At 42.2% G+C, this 14,531-nt stretch overlaps 5 protein-coding genes across 8 annotated transcripts; 3 read left to right on the forward strand and 2 right to left on the reverse strand.

Moving 5' to 3' along the window:
- Positions 1-271: 271 nt before the first annotated feature.
- LOC129591567 (uncharacterized) lies at positions 272-4,772 on the forward strand. Its single transcript, XM_055487248.1, has 6 exons — positions 272-804; positions 1,030-1,236; positions 1,982-2,332; positions 2,416-2,637; positions 2,695-3,977; positions 4,054-4,772. The coding sequence occupies exons 1-6, from the start codon at positions 465-467 to the stop codon at positions 4,621-4,623; spliced, it is 2,973 nt and encodes a 990-aa protein (XP_055343223.1). The 5' UTR covers positions 272-464; the 3' UTR covers positions 4,624-4,772.
- A 353-nt stretch (positions 4,773-5,125) lies between these two features.
- On the forward strand, positions 5,126-7,190 carry LOC129591570 (CDGSH iron-sulfur domain-containing protein 2 homolog B-like). 3 transcript variants are annotated; one of them, XR_008690866.1, is made up of 5 exons: positions 5,126-5,283; positions 5,475-5,584; positions 5,738-5,985; positions 6,429-6,629; positions 6,853-7,190. XR_008690866.1 is itself a non-coding variant. In XM_055487252.1 (4 exons), exons 2-4 carry the CDS (start codon positions 5,488-5,490, stop codon positions 6,519-6,521), a joined length of 438 nt encoding a protein of 145 aa, XP_055343227.1. In that variant the 5' UTR covers positions 5,126-5,283; positions 5,475-5,487; the 3' UTR covers positions 6,522-6,810. The 3 variants fall into 3 exon arrangements, 2 of the variants coding, with proteins under 2 accessions (XP_055343227.1, XP_055343228.1); XM_055487252.1 differs by lacking the exon at positions 6,853-7,190 and having other exon boundaries at positions 6,429-6,810; XM_055487253.1 differs by lacking the exon at positions 6,853-7,190 and having other exon boundaries at positions 5,200-5,355; positions 6,429-6,810.
- LOC129591569 (mucin-2-like) lies at positions 6,485-8,471 on the reverse strand. The gene is made up of 4 exons (XM_055487251.1): positions 8,149-8,471; positions 7,527-8,027; positions 7,219-7,279; positions 6,485-6,939 (listed from the first exon to the last, which is right to left on the reverse strand). The coding sequence occupies exons 1-4, from the start codon at positions 8,192-8,194 to the stop codon at positions 6,849-6,851; spliced, it is 699 nt and encodes a 232-aa protein (XP_055343226.1). The 5' UTR covers positions 8,195-8,471; the 3' UTR covers positions 6,485-6,848.
- A 99-nt stretch (positions 8,472-8,570) lies between these two features.
- Positions 8,571-11,260, reverse strand: LOC129591568 (suppressor of SWI4 1 homolog). The gene is made up of 7 exons (XM_055487250.1): positions 11,120-11,260; positions 10,894-11,061; positions 10,413-10,736; positions 10,016-10,092; positions 9,840-9,947; positions 9,514-9,771; positions 8,571-9,333 (listed from the first exon to the last, which is right to left on the reverse strand). The coding sequence occupies exons 1-7, from the start codon at positions 11,135-11,137 to the stop codon at positions 8,829-8,831; spliced, it is 1,458 nt and encodes a 485-aa protein (XP_055343225.1). The 5' UTR covers positions 11,138-11,260; the 3' UTR covers positions 8,571-8,828.
- Positions 11,261-11,421: 161 nt separating this feature from the next.
- Positions 11,422-14,054, forward strand: LOC129591629 (uncharacterized). Of its 2 annotated transcripts, none has more exons than XM_055487358.1 (7): positions 11,422-11,849; positions 11,934-12,037; positions 12,545-12,949; positions 13,076-13,231; positions 13,298-13,454; positions 13,524-13,596; positions 13,667-14,054. In XM_055487358.1, exons 1-7 carry the CDS (start codon positions 11,636-11,638, stop codon positions 13,809-13,811), a joined length of 1,254 nt encoding a protein of 417 aa, XP_055343333.1. In that variant the 5' UTR covers positions 11,422-11,635; the 3' UTR covers positions 13,812-14,054. The 2 variants fall into 2 exon arrangements, with proteins under 2 accessions (XP_055343333.1, XP_055343334.1); XM_055487359.1 differs by having other exon boundaries at positions 13,524-13,604; positions 13,667-13,781.
- The last annotated feature ends 477 nt before the right edge of the window (positions 14,055-14,531 follow it).

Here is a 14,531-nt window from a genome sequence, read left to right on the forward strand (position 1 = left end):
AAAATTCGAATGGAAGTTATCGCACTAATTCGTACAAAAACTTTGGTGTGGTATCAATGTACATTGTACGATGGCTCACCCAGCGTGGAACATAACCGGATCGCTGTCTTACGATGTAATAGAACGAGAAACGTCTATTTGAGCCTTGTCCAGCCAATTTATGTACAGTACTTAACGTACGTACTACGTACGGTAAGTTCGGTACGGTATATCTTTACACTATATCTGTACGGTATATCTTTACACTATGCTACAGCTTTATTAATACACTCGTGTTTTCGTTTGAACTTATTTTATGAATGACTATTTTCATTCCAAAACATTTCCATGTTCACTTTTTGCTGGCTTGCACTGAAACAGTCCGATGCCGTCATGGGTGGTTATTAAAGCGACAATATTTCACAGTGGAGCGGAGTTTCTCGAATGCCTGTTAAAATATCACAGAGGACTGTGAGAGTTGTACGATGAGTACTTCTAGTCCGGAAGCTGCACAATCATCGTTCTACCTAGTGTTGGCGCCCGTAAGCGCCCAGCAGGATGGATCTCGTCCACCGGTACCCATCACTCCAAGTCCAGATCCTGTTTGCGCAAGGGGAGGGATGCGACAGTTTAGGAAGATTGCTCCTGCCACGGGCATCGTTAGCCAAAACCCGTTGTTCATTAAAGAAGCACGACGTCAGGCAGTTGAGCACAGAGTATCTCGTTCACCCGATCGGTATACGATTATAAGCTCTTCGGTTCCGCGCTACATCAACGCAAACCGATCGTCGAAGGCAGATGTGCGACCGCGATCCGAAGATGCAGGTATGTTCTGGATTAGCCTGTAGATTATTTCCTCAGTGTACGAACAGCTGTTTCGTCTTACTTGCTCGAAGGAACTGACTGAAATTCTAGAGCTGTAGGCATTTTTTTCTCTTCACTACTTGAATCAGTGGGGTGTCTCTGCAGCATAGTATTATCAAGGACTATCATTATTTAAATCTCAAGTAGCGCGCGCGAATACATGTTTGATTCGCTACTGCGTTTTAGTGGATCATGTGGCTGCCGGAGACTACGTATCTATCGTCTTGAACAAGGAGAACGTGAAAGTGGCTGAGGCTTGCATTCGGTGTGCAGGTGCTGCTCCAGGAGAGCCTTGTCCGCTGCATTCCCATCGCATCCAGGATACGGAGGCTTTTCCGTTCGCGTTAGCTACCTTACCCTGTTCGTTGTATTTTCTGCGTCGGAATCCTGAGGGTGAGGGATTCTCAACAAATTTTGTTCCACAGTTTTTGCATTGCTTTGTAAAGGATTAGTATCTTTTTAATGTTATGTTTGTTTTCATCCAAAGCCAAAAAGTAGTCTGATAACGAATATTACGAAAAAGAGTGCCATAAAGATTTTATACAGAGTGATTATTTATTATTGCATATTTATTAGTGCGTGCAACGATACATATAACCGCCTGCTGTGGTAAATTTTGAAAAATGCATTAAGGCGAGATGAAAATAGCGTAGCTTATGGTTTTTGTGCTTAAACTTTAAGGTTACTTATAATTGCGTAGTAAGTTAGTAACAGTGTTTTTGCGGAGATAATGAACTCGGCTAGGTACTGCCTGAAAAGTTACTTGGCCTTTTGTCGCATCGTAATCATAAACTTTTCTTGCTTATTAAACTTATGCATTAGAATTACTCCTTGGACCTTACTTGTTAGCTAATGGTAACTTTGATTTAACTTCGGTCGATGAAGCTCGGGCGTTTTTGTTCTTTCAGTTCTGTTATTCTGCAGGGTATTTAGATGTATGCGTTTTCGATTGTGCTGTCACTGTTTGCTTGATACGTAAATTATTATCATTCTGTAAATTACTGTACTAAATTGCATCTTGGCTGTACTCGTATACTTCTAGTCGTATTGTATTGTATTGTGCTGCACTCGTATCGTACTGCACGGTAAATTGAAAATTTAAATTACTGTACTGTAACACTTTTTCCTCTGCTCACAGAATTACCGATCGGAGTGTGCACCCGAGAGTCTGTTCCCACCGGAACTGTATTTGGACCAATGCAAGGCTCAGTCTGCTCCCTCGTGAAAGAGCAACCGGGACTGTACGGGATTCCACATCCCTGTTCTGCCAACGGTTTTAAATGTTTTCACTTGGAATCAATCCATGGCTGCAACTGGATGAAATTCGTTCAGTTGGCAGGCGACGATCTGGAGCAAAACCTAATGTCTTACATCTCGGATGGAGAAGTGTATTTCGCTACAACCAGAGAAATTGCAGCTGATGCAGAACTGAAGGTCTGGTATTCCCCAAGCTATGCCAAACTTCTCTTTCCTCCAGGGGACATGCCTTGTACGTTGCACGTGAAAAAATAATCTTCGAAAACGAATTTCGAAATTCAAACATACTTACTATAGTTCCGTTATGTTATGCAGTTGAGCAGAGCGATGAAATCCGCGAAAGGCAGGACTCTGATGTTACTACGGAAGCGGAATCGGCTTTGCCTTCGCCGATATCCATTGGTGAAGATTCGGTGGCGTTAGGTGCTGCTTCGGTGGTGGAGACATGTTGTGATGAAAACACCGAAGATCTCAAAATTTCTCAGAATGATCCCTTTGCTGTAATTACTGACAGTACAGTTTTGCAAGTCATCAGCGGTAAATTTTCAGCATGTCATTTTCAAATACTTTGTGATCGATAAAGACTTCTTTCAGATGAAGAGGATTTTCCTGAAGTTGGCCGACGGGTCGTACGTAAAGCAATTCGACGAATAGAAGCTGTGTTGTCTGTTAATCCGTTCCAGTATCCCTTGGGTCCAAGACGAATGAAAGCATTTCAAATAGCGGTGTGCCAGATTTCTGGTAAGGGTTTGCCGCAGCCGGATGTAGAAAAGAAAGCCGTACTCCTTCGGAATATGCTTCAAAAATATTCGAAGTTGTTTCCGTACTGCTTTACTGGTGTTCATCCGGATAATGATGATAACGTATCTCGTAAATTCTATTCTGTTATGGAGAAGTACATCCAGATCGCCCAAAACGGACTAACGAATCGAGAAAAGGTGTTAATGCGGGTGCCGCCTGATACGATTAATAAGCTGCAGGCCATAATAAAAGTTAATCCATATCAATTTCCTTCGGACACTGATGATCACCAAAAAGCCTGGCGGAAAGTTGCTTTAGAATTTTTGGGGGAAGAAATATACTCTGGAAATAATTTGGAGAAGACAGCCCACGATTTGCAGAAGTTTGCTAGGCGACGCTTGGAAGTGGATGCGAAAAAACTGGAGCAGCAGTATCCATCTTCATGTGATATTGTCCGGCAGTACGTAGGCTTGATGCATGAGTTAATGAACTTGACCGGTACTGACAAAACAGCAGACGCACAGTGTGATTGGTTAACGGGAACCGAGCTATCATCTTCCTGCAGTGATCTGGATACTCATGATAGTCAGACGGCTACGCAGAATCGCTCAAGCTACAGATATATTCCTACAGTACCGAAACAACGCAAGAGGAAAGCCTCCCCCAAATCTGAAGATGAAATTCGCCCCGCTTCTGCCAAGGAAAAGAAGAGATCATCTGAGAAGAAACCGTCGAAGTCAAAATTTTTTGTCGATCCTGCAATAACTGTTAAGTATCCTTGCACAATCTGCAAAATTCACTTCAAATCGGAAGCGCTGTGGAAACTGCATACTGAGTTCCATGAATCGTCGAATGTATCTATCGAAGAGAACGATCAGTGCGAGAAAATTTGCCCAGAATGTGGAGAGGAGTGCGACAGTTTAACCACTTTGTATCAGCACGTTGAGAATCATGGAGTGAATTATTTCGGTAAAGAGCGCTGTCAGATTTGCCAAAAATTCATTGCTGCACATATCATGGATCGCCACATTAAAGGAAATCATCCCCCCACTGAGGAAACCGGTACCGAAGAATTCAAGTGTGACGTATGCGGCAAAGTCTTTTCATCTGAAATGAAGCATCGAGCACATGTTCAGGTTTGTGGTATCTTTTACAATTTTATTTGCCATTGTTATGAGTTCTCTTTCTAATTTTTTATTCAATTTTTGACAGATGCATAAAGTCCGCAAGTGCCTGATTTGTGCGGAAATCTTCGATAGCTGGGTTGAGTTGGGCAAACATCATTTGATTCATAAAGAAGGCGATGGTTTCCACTGTCGCAATTGCGACTTTGTTGCCGCTACGTTCCGACGGCTGACCAATCATCACCGCAGGCGGCATGATATCCGCAGTATTACCATGTGTAAAGTATGCGGGGAAATGTGCAAAAATAAGGAAACACTGTTTCGGCACATGCAGAGTCGTCATAATTACGCCTGCCGGTTTTCTTTCGAGTGCGAGGTATGCGGTATGAAATTTCGAAAAGCTTCCACTCTCCAGCATCATGTTGCCTACAAACATACTACTGCGCGACGGAATAAAATAATTGAATCACAAAAAAGGCGTGCGAAGGAGCGTCAAGGCAAAGATTACGTAGGGCCACGAAAGCGGATGCTGCTGGAGGAATTTCCGTTCAAGTGCCCGCACTGCGAAGTCGGATTTGTTATAAAAGGAAGATATCTCAGACATGTTAATAGATTTCATCCAGATGTTCTTTCATCTGGTTCATCGTCGGAAAGTTGACGTTTATGTTAGATTGATTTACATGGAAAGATTTGGCTTACCGCTACTTATGTTTGCCAAAAATTCTTGTTTACCGATGTGAAGGAAAGTTGCTTTCTGCTACAGTGTTTTATGAGATATAAATAAAGTTTACGGACATGTTCTAAAGATGTAGCGCACATTCCCGTTCAGGTGTTGCATCTGCAGGCTTTACTCTGCAGAGAAACCGAGTACGTAATACGCGGTCGGTGACTCGGTGTCAGCTATTATATCATGGGAGTTGAACTATCATTATTAAAGATTTAGATATAAAAACGATTTTTTATTTTCACCCTATTTTTAGACATACCATAAAATCTTAGTGGCCACCCGTCGTCTTTGTGTGATATGGTCAGGTTACAGATATCGCTTTGCACATGTGCAAGTACAGGACTTGCTACGCTATTAAACTTTCCTGGCTGCTGATAAATTATGTACACATAGTATATAAATTTTAACCAACCGTCACCGCGGACGGTTGCAACAATTACAACATCCAGTAAGGAATTTTTCGTGAGTTTATTGGAAAACTGGTTTTAAAGTTATTTGCGTTTTGAGCTTTCATATCTATATAATAAATTATACGTATTTTTATCGTGTTTCTGGGTATTGCTTGGAAGATTTTTCGGATTACGGAAGAAGGCAAGAAGCTTCAAGCTACCGAAGACACAAATGTTCTGTGTCTTGAAATGACTACTGATGAGTACTGATGAAGTATACGTACAGTACTTACTCGTTACTTGTATATTTTTACGGCTTGCACTTTGCTTTTAAAACTTGGTATTTTATATCGTTAACCGTGGTTACGGACTCAAATTGTTTGATCTGCGTAGACTCTTGTGAGAAATGGACTCCGTCAACCGACTTATTACGGACAGGACTTCGTCTTATTTGAAAGAATTACCAGTTCCAAAATCATTTGGGGGTTTTGCGGAGCTTAAACGTAAGCGTTATTCTCACTGCGATGTCGCAACGTATAGCTTGGCCGCTTGGTTTCACACTGCATTCCGCAGCTGACTACTCTAACCATAATGCGTATTTGCGGATATTATGATGCAGACGAATGGATAAAATGTTCGTGGTTTTCTTATTTCAGTTGGCGAATGGGTGCGTCTTGCAGCGTTTACTGGCGCTGTAGGTTTTGCTGGATTCGTAGCTGTTCGAGGAGTCTTTACATTGCTACCGGAGGATTTTCTGAGCAAACTCCCATGCCGGCTAACCCGCGGAAAATATCGCTGGATGAATAAATGTATTGAGAAAGAACGACCAAAATGCAACCATGTTATTGATATTGAAGATATTGGCAAGAAAGCGTCGTTGTGCCGCTGCTGGAGATCCGCAAAGGTAGTGCCAGAATTTACATAATTTCCGTTTTTATGAAGCTGCCTTATTGCAGAAAATTACGTAATAATTGTAGTAAATTCTTATTTATTTAAAGTTTGTTTAGGTGACACTGCGCAGCAAAATACTTAAATACATGCATTAACAAATAAGTTCTTCAACTTGCAATATTTTTAGGGATAAGTATTATATAATTAGCAAGTGTATAACGTTGGCAATGCACTTTGGTGATTAACTGAATAGTACAAAGTAATCTCGTTGAAAAACATCACTTTTGGCTGCAAGGCTTCATTTGAATATAATTTGCAAAATATGAAAATGCATTTTTGCTCACTTCCAGCAACAGTACAGAGTAGTGTGTGTATTGCTGTACTTCTGTTTTTCTCTTTTTTAGTTTCACAATTATATTTTTATTTTTCTTTATAGTTTACGTTTGATATTTGTAGTTCCCATACTGCGACGGAGCACACAAGCAGTACAACAGGGAGACCGGTGACAATGTGGGACCGATTAATGTTGTACGAAAGACGACAGTCTGAAGGAAATTTACGATTCCTCATCCCGAGACATTCCGTTGAATGCGGTTCTGTGCTCCTTTGTGACGATGCACTGTGATCAAGCATTCTGATCCTACTGCGAATCCGTCGGTATTTTTAATTTTTATACTTCCAGTGCAGCAGGTTTTGTTTGTATCATTGATAAATGATAACAATACTTCGACATGGACGCGGCGATATGATTTTGGTTTCGAAGGAGATTTACAAGCTTTATCAATTAGTGTCACGGAAAAATGAATGATATTCCTGATAAAGACTGTGTTGATAGAAAGCGTTTGCATCATGATGATCGGTGGTTTCTGCATGTGTTTAGTCTCCGTGTTGACTTCCGGAATTTCTTCTCCATGTGATATTGAGATCATCGTCATCCAAGAGGATCAGACCTGCGCGCTCCCGTTTGCTAAACAAAACATAATTTTCAATTACTGTATTATGCATATTACCGATAGGCGATAGCCGATCGGCAAGATTGAAAGCTGATAAAGACCGACAAATGGTTAGATACGCAAAAGAATTTAGTACTTGTTTTGCCACACTGGTAAATTCCATGTAAATGTGTTTACGTATTTGCAAATTTTCCGTATTGCAAATTTGCGTATTAACGGAATGCCTATATGCTGCTTCACGTACAATAAGTTTTTCTGTTGATACTGCTGAAATAAATGCAAGTAAGACTTACTTTCGGCAGTACGCAAAACATCCTCCGACAATCAGAAGTAACGTTACCGGCGTTATGACACCTAATCAACAAAACAGTTTTACAAATTACAGACTTTTACGGTGCACCGGTTTTTTCAATTTTTCCTTGCAGCAGTACACACACACAAGAATAATTATTATAAGAAATTAATTTTACGCAAACTCATGCGAGTAGATTCGCGAACTTGGAAGTATTTCTACTTCTGCAGGAAGAATTGTGCAGCGTTACAGTACGTATTTTAGGCTTGCGAAAATATGCGGCTTTTTACAATAATTAATTAGGCTAACCAAGGGCAATTTTGAGCCTTCTATCCTGATCCTCCAGGCGTTGCTCGTAACTTGTTGTGGGCACGGCCACTGTATTGGAGTAATTACGGGTCAGAGGACTTGTTGCACTCGTAGCCGGTGATGTTGGAACGACTGTGCTCGTGCCTTCGCTTGAAGCTAAACTGGCGGCTTCTGTTGTTATAACCTCAGTAGACGAAAGCGAAACAACGCCATCGCTAGTGGCCGTGTTGTTTATAGCAGTACTATTTCCGGAAAGGGTCGGGGTCGGTTCGGCTGTTGCAGGAGTGGTTGATCCATCGGTTGCCGGGCTCGAAGGAGGCTCTAGTGGCACTGCGGATACCGATGTGTTAGTGGTGTTGTTCTGGGTGTTTGGAACAGACGGTGTGGAAGGGGATGAAGTTGAAGCCGATGAACTCTGTATTGTGAATGCGGATGAAAGTTCCGGTACACTTTCTTGGGCATGCGCAGCAGTCCAGCTGCTGGCCAAGAGCAGAAGAATTCCTGCATAGAAGAATTGAATTAAAATACGTGTAGTCGGCATTAACTCAATATATACAAAGTATTACGAAAAACTTACGTCACGAGTGATAGTTTTATCTATAGATATATTCAATATATTTACCAATCCGCAGAATAATCCAACAATTTCCCCGATTCCAAAAAAGCATGTTAAGATTTTGCAGTATTCCCTCGTCCGCTATAACTTAAGAATCATCCGGTCACTTTAATTAACCATTCGACGAGTGATCTGATACTACTCGCTAGTTTTTACAGAAACAGAAATTCAGTGTGCATAGATGATCATATTTTGTCACATCCGATGAAAAGTGACTGCACGACGAAACAATTTTAAAATCGATAAGCGTTTTAAAGTCCTATCTGTAGTCGTCGTCGTTAGTTACATGTAACTTGTAAGTTTGTAACGTTAAAAGAAGCCTGTGTAATGCTAATTAAACAGCAATAATGTTGTACTCGCACCATTTTGACCTATCTTATCTACAGCCTCAACCACTGGTCCACGATATGTACAATGAGCAAACAAAGTGGAAATTTGTCCGAGCCACTGTATTTGCAAGAGGGTTCGTTGGAAAATGTTAGAAGGCTAAAGGCGTTACTACTGCACACGTGTCTAGACTACCAAACTTATCGATTTGGTTGTTTACATCATTTAAGTATCGTATCTCTTATCTTCGCATTTTCGCAAATCGTTTATGAAGTGCAATAAAGCCGATTACTACTTGAACCGGAAGCGCAACATTATTTCCCTGGTTCACCATAAAGCAAACGCAAAAATCGAACATATCATCTCCTGAAAGAAGATTTCTTTCGGAAAGCAACTGCTTTGTATGACGGTTTCCGTCCTTCATCCATGGGTGGCCGATCTCCCGGTGGACGTCCCCTTCCACCTCTTCCTCGACTGCCTCCTCTTGGTGCTCCGTGGAATCCTCTGCCCCTTGCACCAGGATATCCCCGTCCAGTATTCTCTCTGCGGTCTCCCTGATTTCGAAAGCCACCTCTACCACCACGTCCCCCGCGGACGCCGAAACCACCTCTCGGTCGGATATTTCGCCGTCCAAGAGTGCCGGCTTCCGGTTTCTCGCCCACCTCTTCTTCATACCACGCTTCGTCATCATCATCCGAAGGCATTTCTTCGTCTCTATAACCATCAGCGTCATAATCTTCTCGAGGAGTGTCTTGGAATTTTCTTTTAATTCCACGACGGCATTCCTCCTTGTGTTCCTCTTTTTCCTGCCTCTTCCGTTCTACATTTTTTTCTTGCTCCATACGAGCGTCTCTTTTTTTAGTTCTAAAAGGACAAGATAATCAAGTCGCGTTAAGTACTGCACGAAAAATTCCAAACATAAATGTAAATGCTTGCTACAGTTTGCGATAGTACATGCAAAATTTGCTAATTCGAAACAACAGAATAAACAACTCCAGAATTCTGAATTGAAACAACACTGCTGTAATTTTTTTAACGGCTTACTGTCGAAGAATCCGATCTCTTCGTTGATCCTTGACTTCATCCTCCGATTTCTGAATGTACTTATGGTATAGGATTTCTCCGTCGCAGATGCCATCTTCAATTTTGATCAAATCCAGGCTCATTCTCGGACCTAGTTCGGTCAACCGAATGGCACTGGTCTGATTTGGCGCATTGCCGCGAGAACTGATGGCTTGTGGCAGAGCAATTTTGTTTTCGGGATCATTGTCTTCAGCTTCGCTTTCGGACATGTTATCTCCTCTGAAAAACAAGACAACAAAGTCACTGCAGCTACCTGCTCCATATTATATCAAATTAGTGTCTCTTACTGTTCCATGAAGTCAGAGATATCTTGATGTCGGCTCATGTCCGGTATGCGTCCACGAATGATTTTTTTAATCACTTTCGATATTCCATGCGGCACCGCTTTCACATTACTGCAATAAGAAAGCAATAAGAAAATGGTTGCACACACATCAGAAAGTGTAAAAGGTCCATAACTTACTAATGGCGAAACTGAATTTTTCCCGATTCTGGATCTTGGTTGAACAACACACATCTTCTGACTTGATTCAACTTTACCTGCAAAAAAAGCAAAAAAACGTATCATAATGGATTAGGCAATCAAACAGCAAATGTAAAACAATCTTTCATACGTACTTCAGGATATGAAATACATATAAAATGTATAAAATACATTGAATAGTTAAATAAGCATATAAACTATAAAGAATTAGATATCAAATCGCACAAATTGTTTTAAAAAAACGAAACAATTAAATGCGAACGTCGGCAGCAACTCGACTCGCTACTCCGGCAGACAAACGAGTGTTTCAAAAATGGACGCACTGAAAAAAAATTGAAACATACTATCAGGAAAATTAGAAAAAGCATTATCAAACCTTAGTGACGTTTATGCTGGGAAACATGCTCTGGAGCATGGTCGTGGTCAGACGATCCTGCATTTGCTCGGTGGTGAAATTGTTTAACACCAACAGCGGAGGATGATCATACTGCTTGGGATGATTCTGAGCCTTTTTCAAACTTGACACCACATCGCGCATAAGGCTGAAATTCTCAATGCGAAACGTGAGGGTAGGTCCGCGCGGAAGACGCATAATTCGCAGATTTGGTGATGCTTCGGAACGACTGAACGAAATCATATGCGACACGTGCAACGGGCCCGCAACCGAGACAAAATCCTTCAGGACATTGTTTTTACCAATCTAAAGAAAAGAAACATGGGTAGAATACTGTCGTGCGTAAGCGGTAAGTGCGAGTGTCAAGAAAGTGCGAGCGAGGTAACTCGCACTGAAGTTTTCGCAAATACGCAAAGCCAAACAACCCCTTCAAAATTAGATTCCAATTTTCCCTTGCACGAACCTTCAAATCTGAGGCGGTGAACGGCTCCATCACTTTCCTCGTATCCAGCATGAGATGATTAACACTCCTCCCTACTACGCCGCGTTTGATAACGAAAGTATGCGGTGCTCTGCTCAGCTCGTCGGGTTCCTGGGCTGCTTTGGCTTTGGCGTTCTTAGCCGCACGTCCCTGAAAATAACATTTCGAGTTATCGCAAGATATACCCCAAACTTAGCAGGAGCATTACCTTTCGCTTCCGAGCCATTTGAAGTCAATACAAATATGTTCCAGACCTAAATAAGTTTGGATGTTTAGGAAAATCAAATACGAGTAACGACTAAAAGTGAAAACAGAAAAAATTCAAAAAAAATCTACCGCAGGATTCACGAACACTTGTCACAACTCAAGTAATGGTCGTGCGTTAGCAGGCTGGTATTGCGGCAAAGCTCTGGCAAAATTGCTGTGCGTAGAGGGCGCTAATAGCGGCTGAACTAGCACAGCAAGTGTCTTTTAGGATCGGTGTTCTTTTTCATTTTAACAAAAGTCGGCACTGCACTCTTCGCGCTGTAACGAGTTTCGTCTTTCGCGTTTGCTCTTGATTCTTTATTTGCCAGGGTTGAAAGAAAAGAAACAACAACAGTAGTGCAACCTGCCACCGATTTCTTTGTTTTGATGCTAGTTTTTTGTTGTTTGAGTTCTCAGTTTGAACAGTCTTCCAGAGTTAAAAAGCGAGAGCATTAACACCCTCATCATAGGCCCCACCATGCAGCCAGACCCAGCCGAGAGTTCTTCCACGAATAGCGCCATCATCTACTGGCCCGCTGAAAATGCTCCCAATCCGCCGTTCGTTACGGCCGTGAGCACCGCGGATCTGGCCCCCATAGCGGCAGATGGAACGTTGACCGATCGAGCCTTGTGCCGTGCCAAGATTCGCGGTCAGGAGTACGAACCCTGCGTACTGGTGTGGCTCTCGGAAGGTAGAACTTCACACGAACGACTAACAGGACAGAAGATACCGCTGCGTTCGAAAAAATAACTCTAATTGGTGGCTGCTTTTGCAGACGATACCGTAGAGCAGTTGAAACAGGAATTGCTGAACAATCACTTCGAGAAGCGTTATATTACCAAAGGCCGTCAGTACTGGGAGGAATCCAAGGTTCAACAGGTTCGTCGTCGTGTGCTGACGTTTTGTCGGTTGTCTGAGTAGACTTGGAGTTCACATAGGTCTCTCATTTCTTTTCTCTGTTTTGCGAGAAATAATTTGAGTTGTAAGTCTGTCTTAATTTATTAATTATAATTTCTCTTTGCTGCAGTCAAAACGGAACCGTTGATGGATAGTGAATACTCATATTTCTAGTAATTGTACCGTTTGTGAATTTGACATTGCAAAAAGTACTTTGTGTAACTATTAATAGAAAAATAATTTTAAGAAAAAAAACAGTGAATGTGAAACGTCAACGGTCAACCCGTGTAATTGTTGCGTCATAATTATGGAAAGCAGCATGTTCTTGTCTTCACATTTTAGCGTTGTGTTCGAAGAATGACATCATTCAGTTTTCGCAGCCGAAAGTTCAGTAACCGTAACGGCTGAACCGGGCTGATATAATGTTAAAATCCCTGACGAACTGGTGAATCCGTAAATGAACCCGTTGATAAATAATGTGGTTTTCAGATGAAGACGTTCTCACCGAAAAAAAGCCGCGCAAAGACACCCAAATCTAATCCAACAGCCGTAAATGGCGGGAACGGAGCGGCTTCCGATGAACAGCTAGCAAATGCCATTTCCGCAAATGCCGTGTCAGCCAGCGCCATGACCGAACCGTCGCCTCCAGCACGCCGAAATCTCTCACGCAGATCAATGCCAGCTAACGTTGCCAAAGCAGCGGGTAAAAACTCAGCAACGAAACCGAAGGCTCCTCGACGTCAAAAGAGTGCCGGTGTGACTAAAGCCAGATCGGCGCCGGTGCCGGAAGTGAAACGCGGTCCGGGTCGTCCGGCTGCAGCACTGAAGAACGGCACTGGCGCTCAGCCCGCACGGAAACGCGGCCGTGGCCGTAAATCAGGCGCGATGAAAAAGGTGCCGAATATTTTGATACAAAAGAAATCTTTAACAACATTTTGTACCGCTTTTTGGTGTGCGGTACTTTGCTTTGTTGTAACTTGAACTTTAGTATTATAAGCATGTTTAATGGGGATTTCACAGAAGCGTGCGGTGGCCTTTGCTAATGAAGCGCCGAAGCCTATGTCTAACTCGGCTGAGAGTGCGATGGACGTCGAGGAAAGAGAAGTGGCTGAGCCAGCCAGCAATGGGCAGATGAACGATTTCCAAGGAATATTTATCAACCCGAGAGATGTTCTGGTACTGCTGCATAGTTTATCTGTTTTAAATGTATTATTTTGTTATGATCTCAACCATGTTATACAGACGAAGATGCTGAAACAGCACAACTGGGGTGTTGCGTTCGGTGTTGGATTGCGGGGGTTCTTCTCAAATGACGAGATCATCAACGGATATTTCGCGCGTCCTCGCAAGAACGAAGCGGGCCAGAAATTGGATGTTACGCGTGTGGAAAAGTTAAAAGGTAAGCAATCTGGTAGAGTAGGTTGTTCATCGCCTGCCGTGAAGTATGGCAGTGCTTCTTTCTTTGCAGAACTGCTGGAGACCTACTGCATGGCGAAAAAAGTGAAGATTCCAGAAGATAAGGAGATCGGACGCAAATTTGCGTAAGCAGGCGAGCGGCTTTGGTTTGTTTGTTGTTCGCTGTGCATTTATCGAAGCTGTTGCTGCTTGCAGGAACCTGAAGTCAATGGCGAAGCGCCAGCAACCAGAGTCGACCATGGAACAAAACATGGACGAAGTCGACGAACACGACGATGCAGTCAATGTCAATGGCGATGGTATGGAAGAGGTCGAAGCAGGCGAGGAAGGCGAGAATTAAGTTCGACGCTAATTGAAGGACTGGTTTTTGTGTTATTCCTCGTACTTTTGGTTTGAATTGTGGTATGTATAGGTAGTGAGTGTTCTATGAGATTGGCCACAGGAACGTGGCGTGCATTTTTTTTTGAATTTTGTACTATAGTTTTGCACAGCGACACTAATCTGCAGGAGGCTGCATTCATGGTATATATTGTTTTATCTCTTGTTTCTGTTGTTATTGTTTTTTTATTCGATCTGAAATGGGCTTCATGCTAGAGTTGAACAAGGGGAAAAGTCTTTTAGTTTTTTGTGTAAGTCGTACTTGGTTTGAATAAACCGCGGTTTGTAAAGGACACTAGGTTTTTGTCTCTATCTTCCAGCTGCAAGCCGCTATAACTCACGCTAAGTTTCCTCCTAGCTTCTAATAATATTATAAGTTTTGCATGCCCGATTACTTTGACAAGTTAAACAGACTACATATCGTCATGAAGCTGTTAGTTATTACTATGTGAGCGACTCCATTATTTTACAAATTCAGGCGATAAAAATTCAAGCTGAGTGAACTTGTACACAACGTAAGAGGAGTGTGTATTGTAATACAGCACTTTCTAATAAATCATAATATTTCTACCATTTAAATACGCTGCACGAATACTAACGTAAACTACGTGATACGTTAGTCTTGTAGCTTAAGATATAGAATATACCAATAATACATAGGAATGAAGAACAGTGCAGTTTA

This window comes from Paramacrobiotus metropolitanus, unplaced genomic scaffold, assembly GCF_019649055.1.
Source record: "Paramacrobiotus metropolitanus isolate TYO unplaced genomic scaffold, Prichtersi_v1.0 Parri_scaffold0000047, whole genome shotgun sequence".
Taxonomy (NCBI): Eukaryota; Metazoa; Tardigrada; class Eutardigrada; order Parachela; family Macrobiotidae; genus Paramacrobiotus; species Paramacrobiotus metropolitanus.